The following is a 20969-nucleotide window of genomic DNA, read 5'->3' as shown; positions in this document are numbered from 1 at the left end:
TTGTTTAAGAAAGCTTCGTTATTCTATCCAGTATAATTGGGTTCAGTTCTCTTCTTTCTTTCACGATGCTACGTTAAGTTCTGTCAGATTTCATCCGGGATTCCTCGATACTTATCTGCAATATAGAGAGATACAATTCATCCAGTCATATTTAAAAGAACACTGGATAGGGAGGGAGAAGTAGGAACTACTTTCCGCGGATTCACCACTATGTTTAAGTGGTTAAATGGGTAAATTACCCGGTCTTGAAATTCCAAAGTAAACGAAGCCAGATGACAATGGTTTTAATGTCTGCATTTCAGTACCAATTAAATATGTACAATTTGTCTCACAGCAGGGTATACGTAAGGCATAATCCACACTTGAACATTTATAAAAGTGTCCAGTTTAACTTAATTTAATCGCAATCCATCCATTATGGCCCGGATGGCTGTTTTCTCTCCACATTCACAACAGTAATATGTTCCTTACCCTGATATATTTCCCATCCTTCCCGCACGCCTTCTTGAACCGGAAAACTACGGTAACTCCTCAATAGAACCAAAAATAGATCACAGAAAATTCAAGTAAGAACGCTTGATCCAAAAGCTCAGGAATGTCACGCAAACTGATAGAAAAAAAACCATTCCGATGGCCATCTCGCTTTGATCCAACACAGAAAGGACCGCTAAAGCAAGGAGGCAAATGGAACAAATAACGTGTGCAAATGCTTATGTAGGTATTTCTACTGCCGGCCATTATGAGGAACTTGAACAACCGTCTAGAACAATGTGGGTCAATTTACAGTCAATAAACCCGGCACTCAATCTGCCATTACTTTTAAGGTTTAAATTTCTCTCGTCGGAGGGCTGCGGTGAGACAGGTCTAGACCTATGTAAGCTTTTTACTTTAGCTATTTAAACTGGCACGTGCATGCCGTTTTTGTCGAAAGTCAACTTGACATGATTGTGGGTAATGGACCTAATTTGATCATCCTTACAATAACTATCGCTATCTGATCAGTTGATTGTATTTGAACTTCGTCCAAGTAAGTAGTATAAGTCAGTCTAATTCACTAAACCGTATTTGCGAAAGCTCTTATTACGTCAGTGTGTACATTCTCAGTGTGAACTTCGAATTTGTGTAAACTTATGGAAGCAACTTCATAATGCCATCATTTGAGAAACGTTTTCGTTAAAAATTTGAAGAAAGGCCCGTACTGAAATATGATGAAAATCTTTCAGGATCGCCATCTTCGATTCTTCACTAGCAGTTCTTCAGTTCTTCTTTACAATCAGTAAAGGCCCATTTGCCAATACTTTCAGAGTTTGAATTCCTCGCCGGAGGGTTGCGGTGAGACAGGTCGGGACCTTTTTTTTCTATTTTAAAACTGGCACGTGCCGTTTTAGTTGAAAGTCAACTTGACGTGAATATGGGTAATGGACCTAATTTGATAAAGATCATCCTCACAATAACCATCAATATCTGATCGGTTGGTTGTTTTTGAACTTCGTCTAAGTGAGTAGTGCAAGTCAGTCTAATCCACTTAACTGTATATGCGAAAGCTCTTATTAAGTCAGTGTGTACATTCCCAGTGTGTGAACTTCGAATTTGTGTAAACTCATTATGCTTATATTTGATTATCTTATTTCTAACAGTCTGTTTTGCTGAGCGGCGATGCGTACCGGCGTGAAGGAAGAATCGGCATAATTCAGATTACGCCTGCTAACTTCTATTCTAAACCAAACCAAAAACTGACTAAAATTGCATTTCCTGTTGAGTTCATGAACAACATTACACAGCTACGCATTGGCAAAGAACAATTAGAAGACACTGATCGAATCGATGAAATAAATGAAATTTCTCCAGTTCAGATCGATGTCGGAGCGGCAGATATTCACTCAACTGTGATAACCAGTAACATTTCTCAAGAGGACGTGTTTGTTATTTAGTTCAGTAGTTATCGCCGCGTAAACATTGTTCAAGAAATCCTCGTTATTCTGTCCAATGTAATTGAGTTTCAGTTTCTATTCTTTCTTTCACGATGCTACGTAAAGTTCCGTCAGACTTCCTCCGGGATTCCATGATACATATCTGCAAGAGGGAGATACAATTCGTACCCGTCATATTTATAAGAACGCTGGATGGGTAGGGGGAGGTAGGAACCACTTTGCGCGGGTTCACTATCGCTATCTAGTTAATGTTTCACTGCCGTGAAATGGGAAAATTATTTGATCTCAAAATTCCAAAGTAGATGCACCGGTTAACTGAGCCGGATGACAATGGTTTTAATGTCTTTACATTTATATATACAGTATATATAAATATATATACAGTACCAATTAAATATGCACAATTTGTCGCACAGCAGCGTATAGGTAAGGCATAATCCGCGCTTCAACATTTATAACAAGAGACCTATTTAACTTAATATGTTTAATCACCATCCATAAATCATGGCAAGGATGGCTGTTTCCTCTAGAAATTCATAACAGTAACATGTTCCACACAACAGTAATATGTTCTTTACCGTGATATATTTCCCATTCTTCCCGCACGCCTTCTTGAACTGGAAAAGGTAACCTCTCAATAGAACCAAAAATGGATCGCAAAAAATAGAAGTAAGAACGCCTGATCCAAAAGCTCAGGACTATCACGCAAATCGATAGAAAAATAATCATTCCGAAAGCCATCTCACTTTGATCCAACACAGAAAGGACTATTAGAGCAAGGCAAATGGAACAAATAGCGTGTGTCATTGCTTTTTTGGAAATTTTTTTTTTCGGAGGTCGTGACCTATGCAAACCGGTAGCACATCACATGCAAATGCTTATGTAGGCTTTTTCACTGCCGGCTCTACAGCTATTTCAATTTACGTTGTCGGATCAAAGCTTCAAGGGTACGGGACATGACCGATTACCGACAACCTCTTCCACTTGAAACCCCAATATTTCTTTCATCCAAATGGCTCGCCATCGGAGATCTTCGCTGTATGGACGAGGCACTGTTAATTTTGCTGATAATTATTCATTAAGATCCCATATTCCCCTTCTTGTCTTGTAGGCTTGAGGCTTTGATCCGACCACGTAACAACGTAACAACGTAAATTGAAATAGCTGTATACAACTTGAAAAACAGTACAGCAACCCTGCGGCGCGTGGCTTGGTTTCAGTCACATCTGCTAATACTTTTGTGATTCAAATTCCTCGCCAGAGGGTTGTGAGGCCGCAGTTGGGAACCAATTTAAGCTACATATTTAAACTGGCGCGTGCGATTCTGTTGCATAGCAACTTCACGTGAATTAAGCTCCGAGTGATTTTCAAGTCACTGGGAATTCATAAATTGTGCGGAAATTTATCAATTGTACGGTGGCTAGAATCTTATACTTAATCTAAGGGTATTCTATAGCGTTTTCAGTTGAACCTATCTTTCTGCAACCACAAGTTCTTCTCTGTCTTGGTCTTAATGCAAATTAAGTAAAACATATCGAAATTTGGAGGGCACTGAGACATTTTCTCACATTTCTACACGGGAACATGAGAAGACACACAGGGCTTGCACTGTAAGTATCCCGGAGAGCTCCATACAATTCGTAAAAAACAAAAAACAAAAACAAAACAAAACCCACACACACTTAGATTACGGACGGCTATCATTTAAATTATATTTAATCAGTCATTTGCTGCTGAACTTATTTCCATGGGAAACTTATAATTATAAATGAATTCTTAGGTTGTAACTGATCTTTGTGGAGAAGCTGCAGTATTTTAACTTTCGACGTTAGCCCTAAATTCAACAGTCAGGAGTGACTTAAAAGTTTTTCCTTCATCATACGGTATATTTGATAATCGAGTAACAGTTTTACTTTCCTCCGAGAGAAAACGTCGGGACTTTCGTCTAGAGCAGTTAAAATCAGACACCCTATTTATTTGTTCATTTAAATGTTCAATTGTCCATTAATTTGCGAGCGAATGATTTGTTATGCGGTACAAAAAAAGCTTTTAAGCGTCTTAAGAATACTCTAAAATAGCGAAGCAACTGTGCGGGATGGGGGGGGGGGGTGGGGGGGTGGGGGGCAGGGGAGAGGGCTGGGAATCAGCTGAGTAAGACTGATTTGAGAAACGTTTCGTTAAGAACTCGAAGAAGGCCCCGTAAAATTAAATCTGGTGAAAATTTGTCAGGATCGCATATTCGTTTCTTCGCAAGCACCCTTAGAAAAACGTTGGTATACTGGCCATTTCTGTTATTGAGTCTTGGGCGTAACATCAAATACTGGAAATTTTTCATACCCCAGACTTTTTCGAACTTTGGGTAATGACCTCTAAGCTGGGAATGTGACGCACGCAATGTCTGAGTAGACTTCGGAACTACTGCACGAAACAAAACAAACACACCGGAAATACCGTATTTCGTTTGTTATTGCTTGATTAACATAAAACCAGTCATGAGTTTTTGTATCCAGTTGACGTGGATACAAAGCAGTGAGCTGCAACCGAACTTTTCCTCGTCTTCGTTTAGCGATTGGTTCGTTGGTGACTAGTATTGTTCTCTGAATCAAAGTCCAAAGTTCATTTACCACGTGAAACGAAATTTATAATTCTTAAAGATTGTATACTCCGCAGTTTGGGAACTCGCTTTGACCGTGCTTTCTTGCCAGAGTTATTTTGTTTCTCGATTTTCAATATTTCCAGATTTATTTAGGAAACATTCGCTGTACTTGAAGCGAATACAAACAAAGAGAGTGGAGCCTGGACACAACACGAGGTAAGCATGAAATGGCGCTGTTCGTGATAAGTGACGGGATTTAGTCAAAATAAAGCTTCATTCGAAGAAGCCATAACCTTTCCGCAACTTTTTTTAATGCAGTAAACTGAGGGAGTTCGTATGTTGGGTTTAGCATTAAGACAGATCCCGAAAGCAAAGGTAAGCGTATTAAATAGTAGTGTTTTCAAATCTCATCAGAGAAGCAAAATTCGCATGCGTCATGTGGCGTGGCTGGGGGTGTGTTTTTCCAATTGGTATTTGAATGAAAAAATGGCATCAAGTACTAATATTGGTCTGTGAGATAAACTTTGAGCCCTTCTATAGGGCTGATACTTATAAGAATGTAGAAAATTCAACCTAGGTTGAAGGTAATTCTGCTTAAGGCAGGAAACGATCCTTTGACAATGCAACGTAAGTAAAACTCAAGCTTACAGCAGAGCTTTAACCAAAGTGAAATTTGGTAAATCGATCGCAAATCGAATCACGAAAAGTGCTCAACTTTCCTGGGCCTAAGATTATACCATTCCTAAACTCACTTATGAAAAACTGTGATTGCATAATAAAATTATCAAGAAGTAAGGCACTATCACGGAAAAATTTCTGCACAACCCCATACTTAATTATGCATTTACATCTTATTGGTGATACACTGAATAATGAAGCTCCAGTGCGGAAATTTTGCCCACTATCACTATCATTTTATACGCAGCCAGTCGCAAGTTTAGTGAGACCAATCATGGTTAAGACATCTGCAGCTCACTACAGGTCCTTGGGCATGTTGGCAAAACAAGATTCCCTTCCCCCCCTGCCTGTCCCTTCCTTACAACAGACCATGGATAAATATCTACTGGCAATAAAACCACTGGTAGATGAAGAGGACTATGAGTATACAAAAGATTTAGTGAAAGATTTCCTCAAACCAAATGGAGATGGTGAAGTGCTGCACAATAAACTACTACAAAGGGCAAAAACTGAAAAAAACTGGGTAAGGCAATGTCTGCTATGATAAGTTAAGAAGGAGCAAGATGTTTCTCTCCAAATGGAAAAGAGTCTCCTCTTTTAAGTTTGACGTAGAAGTTGACTTGGAGAGAGCAGTACAATCAAAGTGATCATTAACAGATGACAATTTTTTCAGAGTGGCAGACATGATTCAACTCTTTCTCTTAATGTCTTATGTCTATATGACATTAGGTGGGCAAATAGACTACAGAAAAATATAAATTCAGTCTAGGGTAAAATCTTCAATTTAGCACCAAATTCTCAGAACTGAAATTTTGGGAGGTTGGGAGAACACTTGATAAGCTAGAAACCACTCCGCTTCACGTCATGGTTTCCTACGCTTCTCTCGTGTTCTCCCAACCTCCTGCGTGTTTACATCAGGCTATGTAAATACGGAAACCATTTTACATTTCTTCAACATCAACAATGTTGGTTTCAATGAAAAATGGACACTGTATGCAATAAGGTTATCTAGCCTTTCTCACTCAGTCTTACAGAAAAGCATAATAAAAGCTGACATGTGAGGGGCCCAGATGGGTTGGAGTGAGCTGGTCCGGAAAAAGTTATCTGGCTCCATACTTGAACAACTAATTTGTTGCAAAAAGTTGAAGGGCAGGAGTGAGAAAATAAGTTACTTTACCGATAGATTGTTAGTATCTTGATCTGACTCTCAAAAAGATCAAAGAAAACATTTGTATTGTGGCATCGTGTTTGCAGTTACCCCAGCATGTACTTATCTATTGCATTTTATGTGCGTTTTAAATAAAATATGCAAAATTTTCAATACTTAGTAATTGTATGATAAAATGTGTATTGAGTGAGTTTGTTGGGTCTGGAAGGGAAAATGATTGGCTCCTGGTCTGTACAGCATAACCTTGCTTTAAATATTTTCCTGTCCAGCCCTCCCTTTGAGTCAATAAGTAGATTTCCTTGTCAACAATATTGTACTTTTTTTTACCAAATAATTTGGGTATTTCTACAAACAGTATTGTTGATAATACATCTCTATTCATAGCTGGCTGCCTGGTGGGACAATGCAGCTTATTTTGATTCTAGATCACCTGTAGTGATAACAACAAGTCCAGGCCTTGCCTTTCCAAAGTTTCCTGTCACTGATAAAACTGGGCATTTAAAGTAAGTTTTGTTAAAAAGGGCCTTATTAAACAAGGTTACTTGTTAATTTCCAGTTTCTGTATCTTATTTTTCTCAGAAGAGAACTTGTTAGCCTACAATGCTGAAAGTTTTTGCTTTTATATCAATGGCAGCACCTGTATACCAAATTGATAAACTTGTGCACCACTAGTTATCAGACTTACCATACCCAAAATATTACGTAACCCTTTCACTCCTACAAGTGACCAAGACAGAATTTCTCCTTACAATATCAATACAATATCAAGCAGGTAGGTGATGAGAATAGAGAAGAATATCAATTATGGGATTATTAGTTGATCCAATACCAAATTCTCTGATCTGACATCACAAGAATTGTCTGGCAGATATTAAGGAGAATTACTAATTAGATCTTCAGAGTGAAAGGGTTAAAATCCTCTGCAGGTATGCTGTAAGGGTGATCTCAAGTGGCCATTTTGGATGTGGATTGTACATCCAAAGTGACCACATTGTGAGTCAAACAATTACATTTCTCTTTTGAATCACCGTGGTTTTGTTTTCAAAGTTATAGTCTCAATTGTGGTTTACCTATATTCTAACAAATGGTTTCATTTATATTTGAATACTTACCATGCCTCCTTCTCAGTATATTACTGTAAATTCCAAAAGTATTTCTTAAAATCCTCCACAGGTATGCTGCAAGGGTGATCTCAAGTGTGTTGAAGTTCAAGGATCTTTTGGATACGTAAGTTTGAATTTCAAGTTTTTCATCAAATTGATATTTTAGCATATTCACATTTTGATGAACATAATTCCTGATAATTTTTAGGGAGGCTATTCCAGTTGACATGATGAGTAAGAGTCCATTGTGCATGGTGCAGTACTTAAAGCTTCTGTGTTCATGCCGCATCCCACAGCCAGTCAGGGATGAGGTGGTTGCGGCACCCAAAGGAACTGTCAAGCATGTGCTGGTGGCTCATAATAATGAGGTACAATAAACTTTAGTGTTTGAGAGGGTTCTGTTTCAATATACAACCCTTTACTCACAGGAGCAATCTTATTCATGAATTTGGAGCAAAGACAATCAAGAGGAGGAAGAAATACCAAGGATATTGTTTGATTTACAACAGTATTGTTACAGCAAATTCTCACAACTAACAATATAAGAAATATATGGCAGTCGCTCAGGTACAACTAATCATTATTACACTATATTGTGTCTTCAGTGTAGTTGGAGAGGGTTTAAATTCAAAAGGGCATGCTTCTACACTTCAATTTAATTTCTATTCAAATTTAGTATCAATTGTGTTTGACCTTTATTTTAGCACAAATGGTTACATTTAACAGGACACCTGAAACATTTTTTCAATATAATTATTTAGTCAAATCTTTACTTTTGGGAGATAATCATTTCCTGTCGAGAGCTCTATGTATTCTTGGCTCTCAATTCCTTCCACTTCCTGTTCTCCTCTTTTTGACTTTGCTGCTGAATTGATCTGTGCACTCATGCTAAAAATTTTTTGTTTCTTGATAGTTTTATGTTCTCAATGTCTTTGATGGAAGCCAGCTTCTCAGTGAGGGAGAGTTGGTTGCCCAGATGGAGAAAATTCTAAACAACAGTGAACCACTAGAAGAGGCCATTGGAGTTCTCACTTCAGCTGATCGAACAATTTGGGCAAAACAACGAAAAAGACTACTCAAAGGTGATAATTACATTGTACAGACAAAGTATCCAGTTTAATGACTTCTGACATTATTGACTTTGTGTAGATTAACTCAAGAATGAATGCAGTCACATTGTGCTCTAAGCCTGTGGGTTGTTTATTTTCAGGCCATGACTGGGTCATGACATATTTTGCATGCTTGATAGAAAAGTAAACAATTCTTGCTCTGGTTTCCTCTTGTTTGGCGAATTGAGTGAAGCCAACTGCTTCTAGGGTTTTCCTGATAAGTCTGAACAATATAGTGAACTAGATTTTATCTAAGTTGTATTTTACAATGTTAAAATTAATTTTAATTCACAGTTTCTGGGGGCATGTCTTATCATGATTTTTTAGGAGTCCTTTGTTCTTATTTTGGACAATTATATTCTTGTATTATTTTTATAACAATGGAGTATGATGTTATTATGTTACTTTATTTAAGCTAGCTTTGGTTGTCTCATACAGTGCATCCCAATTTGTCATCTACACATAATACAAATGGACAAATGGCTCTCTTTTTCTTGTAATTAAATGGTAGGATTTTCAAGTTTCTTTTTTCCTATCATTTTCTCACAGATAATCAAAACAAGGCCAACCTTGACGCAATAGAGAATGCAATCTTTGTTCTATGCCTTGACAAACCACCTCTTCCCTCCACGCAAGCTCCCAGTGTGATGGAAATGCCATCTTCCTCCATCACAGCTAGGCAGTGCCTTCATGGAGATGGTACAAGTTGCAACAGTGCTAACAGATGGTTTGATAAAATTACTCAGGTAAAATTATTGCAAGGTATTGTTAATTCAAGAGAAAAGAAAACGTTCATCATGATAACACTTAGACTCTGTATTGTGGTTTGTCTGTAGGACAAAAAAGCTGCAAATTTACATTGACCTCAACAAAAACCTTCAGGAGGTCTTCTACTGGAGGCTTGAATAAATCCTACAGTTTATCCATGTTCTTGCTTAATTCTTTAACTCCTATGGATGATGAAGACAGAATTTCTCCATACGATATCAATACAATATCAAGCAGACAAATGATGAGCATAAAAAAAGATGTCAAGTAGAGGACTATAAGTAATTGATCCAATTCCAAAGTCTACAAACTAATATCATACCAATTATATGGTAGATAGTAAGGAGAATTACTAAAGAGTTGTGGGAGTGAAAGGGTTTAAGCTAGCAGCTTTACTTCCAGAGTTCTTCTCAGTTTTCCCCATGACATTCAACAAACATGTACAGGAACATCACCCAACTTTACAGTCAATTTGTAAATTTACACTAAGTGAGTGAATTATCATTAACCTGAATTTTTTTTAAGATGCAGTCATAATGCTTATCAGGTGAAATACTTAAATTCGCACTTTTTAAGAAAATTAATTTTGAACTACTTTATAGGATAGATCCATTGTTGAAATTTTTCTTTTAAGTTGTTTCAAACATGTTATGGATTTATGACCTCTTGGGTAACATGATGCAAATTTTTGAAGATTCTAAAGGACAAGTTCCCAAGTTATTTGTGATTGAAAAATTTTGTTTTTTGTTTTACTCCTCTTAGATGATGGTTTCAACAAATAGTATTTTTATTTAATAGTTTACATATAATTGTGTTTGTAATCTTGGGAGAAAAATGGTTATATTGCAGATATGTGTGAGTGAAGATGGACATGCAGGAATGTGTTATGAACATTCTGCAGCAGAGGGCCCCCCAGTGGCTGCCCTTTGTAACTACATTATCGAAAACCTGTAAGTCTAGAATAAATGTGCCATTCTCTGATTCTTTTGGGCACACACTGGAATCAGCCATGATGTGACTGGGCAGTTATTGTACTCAGTCTGACTATTGTGTACAACATTAATGAGTACTAAGATGTACGAGTTTTATTTTCTTGCTCCATCCTTCTTACTTTGTAGGTTCTTGGGATTTCTAGAAAACAAACATTGTTTGATTTTTTGGAAATTTTTTCAGATTAATTTTTATTTTTTTATGAGTGGTGTCTGTTGGAGTTTTAAAGAGCAATTAGAATTTGATTGGCTGAAAAGTGTTCCTCTATTTATTCGATAGGATAGAAATCAAAATTAAACTATTTAGTTTTTGTCGTGAAGAAGGAGAAATTCCAGGGTGGCCTTTTTTGGAAAAATTTTATCATTACCAAGACTTAATAATGTCAATGGCTGATACTATTTTCATAGGGATGGTCATCAAGAAATAGAGCCAGCACAGGCAAACCATCTGAAACCACCATCAAAACTGAGATGGAATTTAACCAACAAAGTGAAGGAAGAAATACAGCAATCAGCTGCTGATCTGGACAGGTAAATATTGCCTATAAGAATATTAGATAACAAAAATGGTATCAGAAAAGTGGAGGTAAAGGCTGCAACCAGGCCTCTAGTTTGGTGGTCAGTGCATAAGTGATGAAGAAGAGGTAATATTATCACTCAATTTCTTGTGGCATCCAAATTTCCCTGTCAGTCACTGTTAGGATAGAAACTATTGGCAAGTACATTCTGGACATAAGGAGTGAATGAGCCAAACTGGGGTCTGTTGTGCAAGATCACATGGTGCAGAGATCAGTGGATCATCAAATCCAGTGGCCAGTATCTTGGAAAATCTTTATGATTGTGTTAATAATGATGATCCATCCATATATATGAAGGATCTAGGTCAAGAAGACTCCATGACTTTGCTAGGTGTCAGTTTTATGTCACTTTTGTAGCAAGTGTTTTCAAGGTGATAAAATCGCCCACAAATAACAGCATTCTGTGAGAAACAGTCCCTTTAATTTATTTCTTTGGTGCTGTCACTTTCAATCAAAGTTGACAATGAGTACGCTGGAAGGCTGCAGTTTTAGGAAACAGTATTCATATTACTTACCTTACAATACTGGGCAATTAGAAGTAAATACTATGCAAGGGAGTCCACTCAAAAAAATAAACTAGAGACAAAAATGAATTAAAATCTAACATAGTTGGTTACTTAAATCTAATGTCACTTTTTTGGTTACTACCCCTTCACATGAAAAGACATACTCCTCCTCTGGGCTCATTGTAAATGTTAACGATTATCTTTCAGTATGGTCAGTGACATAGACCTGAGGTGTTTTGTGTATGATGGCTATGGAAAAGACTTTGTGAAAAAGCAAAAGATGAGCCCAGATGCTTGGATACAAATGGCATTTCAACTGACGTTTTACAGGTAAAAATCCCTTAACTGTTATCTCTTGTTTACATTTTTTTGTATTTGGTACAGTGTACTTACTCACTTAAATTCTTCTCACCTTAATGTTTTAGAATTTGCTCCACTCCCACCCCCAATACGGTTGTATTTCAGTATCGTTTAGGGTGAAGCAGGAGGTGGTGTTAAATTTAATGAGAATTTCAAACATCAAAGAATCACAATTATGCTACAAAACGTTATTTTAATCAGCTTTCGAAGTATTTTTGCCTCTTAGTTGCCTATGTACAATAGTATTTGATTGAGTCATCTCAGGAAAAAAAAAAAAGAGTATACAAGCATTTCATGTAGAATTGAAAATCTTTCATTGTGTGTTTTTAGATAAAGTTTACAAGCACTTGTTGTACAAGCACTTGTCATTGTTACGCTCTAAAGCTTTTGTCAGTGTTGATAAAAGGATACACCTTCTGTTCATCTTCTGATCAACCTTATGTACTTTATCCAAAGGCTCCTCCCCTTTTCTTTTTTTTTAGACTTCATAATCACAACCCTCCAACTTATGAAACTGGTTCTACGCGTAAATTTGTGCTGGGAAGGACAGACACCATCCGCTCTGCCTCGATTGCCTCTTCTGAATTTGTCAAAGCCATGGTCTCACCAAACAAAACGGTGAGGGTTGCTAATTAAAAGGAGTTTAGGATTAAAGTGCACGCATTACACATTTCTAAAGGAGGCAATGATGCTCTTCCGTTGGTTGTGTTCTCTAGCTTTTGGCTTTATTCCTGTGAAAGGATTAACCCTTTACACTCTAACATCAGTATGCATATTCTCCATACTGTTCTCCACACATTTCCAAAGAGGCTGACAAGGAGAATTTGTTTCACAATCAAGAGCTGCTTTAGTCGGTGATCATCTCCTCTATTCTCATGACTTTCATGTTTGATTCAGGGCTGATATTGTAAGGAGAAATCAGATGCTGGTCACTTTCAGGCGCTAAAGGGTTAAGACAGGAGAGAATTGAGGGGTGGGCTCAGGACAGGGCAGGGTCACTTTCTCACGGGGAGCGAGTTTCCCGGATGACCTCTATTTCTTTGTTCTTTTGTCAAAGATGCTATTGTACTTGAAGTGGTTGCACATAGAGAATTTTCTTTTTTCTTGTTCGTAGAATGCTGAAAAACTGGATCTAATGCGTAAGGCGATAGAAGCACATACGAACTACACCAAAGAGGTATGCTAACTGCACAAAAAAGTCTACTTTTCTGTAGTACCGAGCCAATGTAAGTCTACAGTCTAACGTGGAAAGACGTGAAAATTATTTAATACAAATTGAAAGAGGTGTAAAACAGGACACACCCTGCTCTTTTACTTTTAGCGCGACTTAAAGGTGGATCAGTTACAACAACTGTATGTAAGTCGTAGAACACCTATTATTATAATTGTGAATACTATTTTTTTTTAGACCAGATTGGATTGAGGATTGTTTAATACCCTTTTTTTTTCCCGAGTGTCGCCCACTTCATGTCCTCTTCAAGTCATTAATAAAACTACTTTTTAAAATTTAGTGTCTATCTGGGACGAGTTGAATTGTGCATCAAGGTTCTTACGGGCCACGAAAGCCAGTGAAAAGTGCGAATCTTTTGTAATGGTGTATCATCAGAGTTAAGTGAATGGTTAATAATACCATTCGACTGACAACAACCTTTCACTTGACTCTGATGTTGACTTCCGCTCAGGTTGTCGAAACGTCAGTCACCACCACCGACAACATTCCTTTCTCAGGACTACACTCACCCGGACGATCAAACTACACCATTACATGTTACCTCACAGGTTCAAACCATTTACTGAGAATCTTATGTTTTTACACATTTCAGGCCTGGAATCGTCGCGGGGTTTGGGCTGTCGGTCATGGAGATTGTAAATGTGATCTCTTTTAATTATTATTTTGTTATTTTTTCTCCCAGACCGTCAATGGTCAAGCTATCGACAGACATTTGTTGGGAATGAAGTTAGCTGCGATTGAATCAGGAATGAAGCTACATGAGCTTTTCATAGACAGCTCCTATCAATACGCGCTACATTACAAGCTTTCGACGAGCCAGGTAATGATTACCTATATTACTGCATATTCCAGCTTAAATTTTAGAACTGTGTCGCTTATGTGTGTCGTATGCATCATTTCTTGCTCGAAACTAGTTCTTCAACAGAAAACCAGCGGTTTAGCGTCCAACCACCATGATGAAGGTTCGTGGGCTCGAATTAGTTCGAGGAACCTTTTTTTTCGCCATTTGGCCGGGGCAGTTAGTGCTTTGAATACGGAGTTACGGGCGATGGTATAGTTTGGTGGTGCAGTCCTGAAGATGACTGCTTTCGGTAGAAGTGAGTGGCGTTTTGATTGGCTAAAGGAAAGGATAACCTCGGTTACTTGACTCTGATGATCACTTCTGCTCATGTTATCGAAATGTCATGCGCTCTTACGGACAACAGTCTCTTAGGACCACTCTCACCTAGTTGATCATTTACACGATTAAACGATTAAACGAATCAACCATACTAATTGTTTTACGAATTGTTCTTAAAATGTAGCATTTCTGTCCATTTCCCCACAGTCTTAGTATTGCTGACCCAAGGAGTATTCATGAGTTCTGTGTAGGCGGTGGCAGAGCATTCTGTATTCTGTTTTCCTTTGTTCCAGTCTTTGGACAGTTGACACAATTTAGAGTCGCGTGGAAATGTTGGTTAGAATAATGAGAATTCACCATCGCCAGCTAAAAAGTCTCACTCGAAAGAAAAGAAACAATGCGCAAAGTAATTTTATTTTCCAGATGGACACTTCTTATCTTTGTCGTTGATACGTTTGTTTCTTTAACAGGTTCCTTCCAATCACGAGCTGTTCTTGTCATTCGGCCCAGCAGTACCCGATGGCTATGGAGTTTGTTATAACCCTCAGAAGGGGAAGATCATATTTGGTGTATCCTCTGTGAATAGTAACCCAGAGACCAACCCGGGTCACTTTGCTGCTTATCTTCAAAGAAGTCTGGATGAAATGCAACTCTTAGTAACTACTGCCAGACTCTGAAGGACATTTAACTGACGAGAAGTAGAGCCTCGTAGCCAGTCGCATATACCACAATTTATTCTGCCCGACTAAACCTAAAGTAATTAATTCTTGGATGGGATAGTTTGGTTCTGATAAAAAGCTAAAATAAAACTATTTCCCATTTGCAATTCATGCTGATTTACTGAGGGTAACTCTTGGTGGTCTGGAAGCGTTTCAAAGGGATATGGTTGGTACATGTTTATTATTGGTTTGGCCAGGCATGGTCGTAATTATAATGAAATAAATTAAAATGATTTACACCAGTCAAGAGCTTAGAGAGATTTCTGTGGACTGGAAGTTCCCTTTCGCTGTTTTTATTCCGGTCACTTCGCCCACTTGTTAACTTGTTTAACGTTGCCTCACCTGCGTCTTGCGGCTTGGATGGCACTGTTTAATTCTTACCGCATCTTGAAATTATTTGTGATCTTAAACTGGACGGAAATGCAGTATAGTGGTCAATTCGCTCAGTTCGCAAAAGATATGGCGATTTTGCAATCCTAGAGCACATTCTTGGCTGCAGGTACGTACATTCACACGATGAACCAATGTTCATTGAATAGTAGCTTTACGGGTTTCAAATGCACACTTTGTCATTATACAAAGAGCACGAAACAAATTACTAGTAGCAAAAGAATGCTTCTACATTGGCTAACGTATCAACATCAATGTCTATATAGCTTTATTGAATTATTAGACCCCTTGATATGCCATTCAGTTCCCTCTTAAATCCAACTGTTCACCATGCATTATGAGATTAACCCTTTGCACTCTAACATCAGTATGCATATTCTCCATACTGCTCTTTATGTATTTTCTAAGGTGCTGACAAGGAGAATTTGTTTACCAATCAAAATCTTCTTTCGTGATTTAAATGTGATATTGTAGCGACAAATTTGATTCTAGCCACTCTAGGGTTTAAAGGGTGAAGGCGCAGTTCTCTTCAGATAAAACACCTCGACCTCGTCAGGCTCAAAATTTGTAACACCTGCTAGGATGGTTTGCGTGTTATTAATAATGACATTACTTGGAAGATGGTAATCCTTGCCAAAATGTGCAACTGATTGGTTAAGGGTGTTTTTAAAATCTATTCGAATGTCAGCAGTTCCAAATGTAGGCCCTTGGTAAATATAATAATGGGTGGCCCTCTCTGAGTTTTTCACCATTCTCTTGAACGCTTTTCTTCCTTCGCTGTTGCTCAAAGAATAGATGAATGCGTTGGTTGTCTTGCCATATTTATATTCACCGCTGGACTCTGAAAGATGGAAAATACATTGTTCGATTGTCTGAACGTAATTGAAATATCCTATTGACTTTCAAGTTACAGTCGACTCTCGCCCCGCGGACAACTCCCTATTGCAGAAACCCCGCCATTTCAGATAAGAGCCAGCCCTCCCGGCGAAAAACGTTTTAAGAAATGACTGAAACAAGTGTGGCTAAGTGAGACTTTGTTAAATGTATTAGTTGCAGTGTACTCATTAGTGGTTCTTACTGAACCAAAAAGGAAAGAAGGAAAGTAATTACCCCAAGGAATGTCAACGTATCCGCCAAATACATAATTATTTACTCTAATAACAGTGATGGTGTCATTGAGTCGATCACACTGTTTGTGGAAATATTCATCTACAGCTCCGTCACGTGAAGAACGATAACACAGCAACCAATGAGAAACATTTCCAACGGCTGGAACAAGGAACCAGGAGAGAAGGCTGAGGTAATCTTCATCGTGTGACAGTATCGATGAATTGATGGAGAATTCTGAAAAAAAAAAAAAGATTGATAAAGAGATAGAGGCCAGGTCTGATAACAAGTGTTGATGGTGCCGTTTTTAGTGTGGGTCAGGATGTCAGCAAAACCCAAACAAGGATGCCGAAGAGTATTCCCTCCCACTTTCATGCACACAACCCTCAGAGCAACCCTCTTTTGATGACTTCTCGATGTGGAAGATCCTCTCTGTGTCACTAGAATAAATTCCTACTCGTCACTCCTTTAGAACGACTTGCTTCTTTTAATCTCTACCAGTCTACCAAAGAAACACTTATTACCAGGTTTTTCGCAAGTGTATCCGTCTCCAAGATATCCTTCCTTACAAGTACAGTTGTAAGATCCAGCAGTATTGTTACACTGAGCATGCTCACTGCAGTCGTTGATATGATTACACTCATCAACATCTAAAACAAAAAAATCAATCTGTTCTCAGTTACAGCGATCATAAATTGTACAAATTTGTCTATTTTTGCCTTAATTACGTAGTTAGTTTTGTAACCTTAATTTTATCAAGAGAACACGAGCTCATGTTTCTTGTTGTTATTTATGGCCGAATTTCGGCAAAAAAACCGATAAATTGTCATTGCTGGCGTGGAGTCTTCCATTTCGTCATCCATTTTTTTCTATGTTTGTCTTCTACGCGATTTTGTGTCCTGTGAGGCAGGCCATGAAACGTGTTGTAACAGTACAACTAGGTTTTAAATGATTTACCAACTCCACAGTCATGGCCTGTAAATCCCGAGGTACATAGGCAGCGATATCTTTTGTCTGTGAAACCAGATTGACAAATTGCGTTGTTCTTGCAGGGAGAAATACGGCAAGCATTCTGGTAAACAAAAACAAAAAATAACAAACGGAAATAACTGAAGAAAAAAGTATCCTTGATTACGTTTTGGTGTCAAAAGGCTGTTGAAATAGATATTTTGTGCCCCCTTGAGCAGAGTTTACAGGCTAGAAATTGATGAAAAGAATACCAGGTAAGGTAAGAGACCAGGAACTCACGTTTGTTCCACGATAAAAGAAGCGGTCATCGCTTATGAAGTCCTCGTCGTGCTCTTTATGAGTTGAATTATTTAACTCGCATTCCCGGTTTGTTCCTTGAAACTGTAAGTTTATGCTGACACAGTCGTGATCAAGGTAACACTGCCACTCACATGAGTCTTGGTCCATATCTGGTATGGTTCTTATCACGTGATTAATCAAGCGTTTTCCAACGTTGGAAAGGTGACTGGGAAATTCCATTATGCGGCAGTTTCCTGTAAAACAGCCTTCGGTTACTTTTCATTAGTACTGTATATAGAGGAAACCTCACTTATTTCGAGTATGCCACTCACAAGAGTTATGTTTTACACTATTTCTTTGCGTTCCCTATCGGCAGTCCAAATTGGAACAAACTTGAATCGATATGGGCTGTTAATGAAGGATGATACACATTTTAGTTTTGTTTCAAGACGAAATTGCCATTTGAGAGGGTTAATTTAATAAAATTGTAATGAACTGCGTTCTTTGACGTTAATAGGGGAGTTCCTCAAGGCACCATATAATGACCCATTCTATTTTTTCTTATGGTGAATGATATTGCAGCCGTTTCTCCAAGGAATAATCTCCTAGAGAAGTATGCTGTCGATATTACGATAAGTGTTTCAGTTAGACAAAGCACAGATACTGCCGCCGCTGAGGTTGAGAACATGAAGAAGTGGGCGGATACAAACGAGATGTTCTCAATTTTACCAAAACATAAGAAATGTGCATGCACGGCAAAACTACTAAGTTATCCCCTCCAGAATTAACAAGAATAAAAAGGAAATAATGGTTAAAACTATTAGGAGTCACATTTTAGGAAGATGCTACGAACTGGGACATCCACATCGACAATATGCTATCCAAAGCTAGCAGTCGAATGTACATTCTTACGGTATGCAAATCCTATGGATATTCCAAAGATCAACTCAATAATTTGTTTAACTCCCTTATCATGTCCGTATTCTTGTGTGAGGTTGAAGCCTGGGGTGCAGCTTACCAGCGAAAATTTTTAGACAAAACCGACAGGTTTCTCAAGAGGGCCCACAGGTTTGGCTTCACCACAAAGAAAACAGCTATACTTGACTTAATTAAAAAAAGGGACTCTGAGCTTTTTAAGAACGTAATCAGTGGTGATCATATACTTCCAAAGAGGAGATGTGTGCTCCGTGAGTGCAAGCATGACTTTATACTACCCAGAGTTAAAACCGAACGCTTCAAGAATTTTTTCCTTAATAGATGTCTCTTCAGATTAAATTCACTGTATATAAGGAACTTCATAATGTTACATAAAGCTACAATGTTACAATTTTTATACTATTGTTAATTAAACTTATAATTTTCTTATTAATATATCGTTAAGTTACACGTTTGTTGTTTCTGATTTATTAGAGACAGATTATTATTGTTGTTATTATTTGAAGTAATAACCGCATGATTATGACTCACGAAGGCCACCATGATCTTAGTAGTTGGATAGTACATGTATTGCACAAAAATTTGAGAGAGTGTCTCTGTAAGAGCTGTCCGGTCGATTTTGCTTGAGACACGGATTTCGCTCGTTTCTTGTGTGTTGTAAGACACTCATGGGTAAAATTTCCGCATAGCCCCATACTACATTATGCATTCAGTTCTTGGATAGAGAAAACACTCAAAACAATACATTGCCATTAGGAAAACAGATCTGTTTTACAATAGTATGGGGCTGTGCGGAAATTTTACCCATTCATGTACCTATACTAAAACAACAATCAAATTGATCGGATCTCTTTACTTTTCTAATATACATGGCTATTGTATTTGTTTTTTGCTGAGTTCCGTAGTTTTTTATAAATTGTCCTCCAAAGTTGTATGAAATTAAAGTCTTGAAAAGTGTCACGACAAGCCTTTGCTGGAGTGAAATTTAATTTCCGTAAAACTCTGAAAAATAAAGAGATCCGATCACTTTGATTGTTGTTTTAGTATTAGTACATGAATGTCTTACAACACAGAAGAAACGAGCAAATTCGTGTCTCAAGCAAAATCGACCGGACCGGACTTGATTCATTCATTTTGGAGTGCACTTATTCAGACTGAAAATTTTGGTTTACTAAGGAAAAGTGTGGGTGGGACCAAGGCGATTCGTAATATAAGTCACGCAGTGGATTGAAAATACCGCATACATTATTATCTAGGTCTACAGTTGAAATCCTAATTTCTGTAAATTTTTAACTATGGGCGCCATTAAATTTGACTTGTGCGAGAAATAAGCAAATAAGCAAGTGAATATAGAAAGAAAGTTGACGTGAATCCAAACCCGTCTTTTAAACGGCTGTCATCGAAATTTCGGCTCGTTCATCTATGGAAACTCTAGCTACCTGGACTACCCAATGTCTTCCTTGTGATTATTAGGAACGAATATGGGATTTTGTTAGCGACGCTTACTCATATATGGCTTTCTTGATAGGAGTAATCTTTCCCTTTTCCAATTCTTGGACACTTGCCATAAAACCATGATGATTTATAAAAAGAAGAAGAATTAGTTTAAGCACATTTAGTTCTATTAAAAGCTTTTGTTCTTAAAAGCGCAAATCTTATCCACGAAGTAGCAGTAGTGATTCCACATCAAAAGATGTTAGTCGAATGTCTTCAGAACTGCGTGAAGATAAAACTTAAGAAAAAAATATTAAAGAAGTTTTTAACTGAATTACAAAGAATTTATCATCATGAGAACGGTTTTCACGAATGATCGAAATAAATTTGATATCAGCGGCTGAGAGCTAAAAGAGGTGCTTCAAAAGCTCGATAGAGCACAACATTGCATGAAAACAAACATACTACCGCTGTTTAAACACAAGGATAAAATCATAAGGTCGATAGTCTTCAAACTTTGGGAAGTCTGACTCGACGCTCGCCTGGATATTTTTTACAAAATATAAAACAAGCTTGTTTAAATTAAGAAATTAGTTACAAATAAAAGTCTTACCATCTGAACACGCTGAAGTCGGATTCGGAAAGATTAGAGAAACAAAAATGAAAAAATGAAGCATTTCTGTGGCATAAATGTAATTATAACTTTTGTGAAAATGGTGTGAAACTCGAGATCAAGCGTAATAGAACCTTCGTCGAGAATATGAAAAATACCCTGAGGACTGTTTTAAAGCAAACTTTTCTCCATGTCATAAGCCAGATTTAACCAATGGAAGAGTTTTATTTGAAGTAGCTACATTTTAAAATTTGGCTAGTGATCAAATTACTCTTATTGATGCTGTTGTGAAATAAACATTGTAAAATAATAGGCTTTGGTAAAATGCACGATTTTTGTGGTGGGAGTTTTCAAGCAACAAACAAAAAGTTCTTAACGAGTATTA

The 20969-nt window shown here is 37.7% G+C and overlaps 2 protein-coding genes, 1 long non-coding RNA gene and 1 pseudogene across 3 annotated transcripts; 3 read left to right on the top strand and 1 right to left on the bottom strand.

Annotated features, from left to right (window-relative positions):
* The first annotated feature begins 885 nt into the window (after nt 1-885).
* LOC149047231 (uncharacterized) lies at nt 886-1754 on the top strand. The gene is made up of 3 exons (XR_016186110.1): nt 886-1027; nt 1224-1341; nt 1638-1754. It is a non-coding gene; the product is annotated as an uncharacterized LOC149047231 (long non-coding RNA).
* A 2669-nt stretch (nt 1755-4423) lies between these two features.
* On the top strand, nt 4424-15098 carry LOC113686874 (carnitine O-acetyltransferase). Its single transcript, XM_027204552.2, has 15 exons — nt 4424-4743; nt 4846-4902; nt 5453-5728; nt 6758-6876; nt 7547-7600; nt 7685-7844; nt 8390-8558; nt 9135-9331; nt 10203-10303; nt 10751-10873; nt 11634-11756; nt 12269-12404; nt 12901-12963; nt 13700-13837; nt 14608-15098. Exons 2-15 carry the CDS (start codon nt 4864-4866, stop codon nt 14812-14814), a joined length of 1905 nt encoding a protein of 634 aa, XP_027060353.2. The 5' UTR covers nt 4424-4743; nt 4846-4863; the 3' UTR covers nt 14815-15098.
* Nucleotides 15099-15484: 386 nt separating this feature from the next.
* Nucleotides 15485-20756, bottom strand: LOC113686877 (uncharacterized). The gene is made up of 6 exons (XM_089204920.1): nt 20585-20756; nt 17602-17855; nt 17311-17425; nt 16878-17003; nt 16357-16590; nt 15485-16087 (listed from the first exon to the last, which is right to left on the bottom strand). Exons 1-6 carry the CDS (start codon nt 20646-20648, stop codon nt 15744-15746), a joined length of 1137 nt encoding a protein of 378 aa, XP_089061046.1. The 5' UTR covers nt 20649-20756; the 3' UTR covers nt 15485-15743.
* LOC149047230 (uncharacterized) lies at nt 18025-19078 on the top strand (annotated as a pseudogene).
* Nucleotides 20757-20969: the final 213 nt, after the last annotated feature.

This window comes from Pocillopora damicornis, chromosome 4 (assembly GCF_964200805.1).
Source record: "Pocillopora damicornis chromosome 4, jaPocDami1.2, whole genome shotgun sequence".
Classification (NCBI taxonomy): domain Eukaryota; kingdom Metazoa; phylum Cnidaria; class Anthozoa; order Scleractinia; family Pocilloporidae; genus Pocillopora; species Pocillopora damicornis.
The sequence above is the reverse complement of the archived record's forward strand: the minus strand, read 5'-3'. Positions and strand labels throughout refer to the sequence as shown.

Excerpts from the sequence above, each read along its gene's own strand:
- LOC113686877 (XM_089204920.1), bottom strand. The coding sequence starts at position 20,648 with ATGCTTCATTTTTTCATTTTTGTTTCTCTAATCTTTCCGAATCCGACT. Across the intron at positions 17,856-20,584 it reads GACTTCAGCGTGTTCAGATG|GAAACTGCCGCATAATGGAA; the intron begins GTAAGACTTTTA and ends GCTGTTTTACAG. Across the intron at positions 16,088-16,356 it reads ATACGTTGACATTCCTTGGG|AGTCCAGCGGTGAATATAAA; the intron begins GTAATTACTTTC and ends TCCATCTTTCAG.
- LOC113686874 (XM_027204552.2), top strand. The coding sequence starts at position 4,864 with ATGTTGGGTTTAGCATTAAGACAGATCCCGAAAGCAAAG. Across the intron at positions 7,601-7,684 it reads TTCAAGGATCTTTTGGATAC|GGAGGCTATTCCAGTTGACA; the intron begins GTAAGTTTGAAT and ends GATAATTTTTAG. Across the intron at positions 10,304-10,750 it reads AACTACATTATCGAAAACCT|GGATGGTCATCAAGAAATAG; the intron begins GTAAGTCTAGAA and ends CTATTTTCATAG.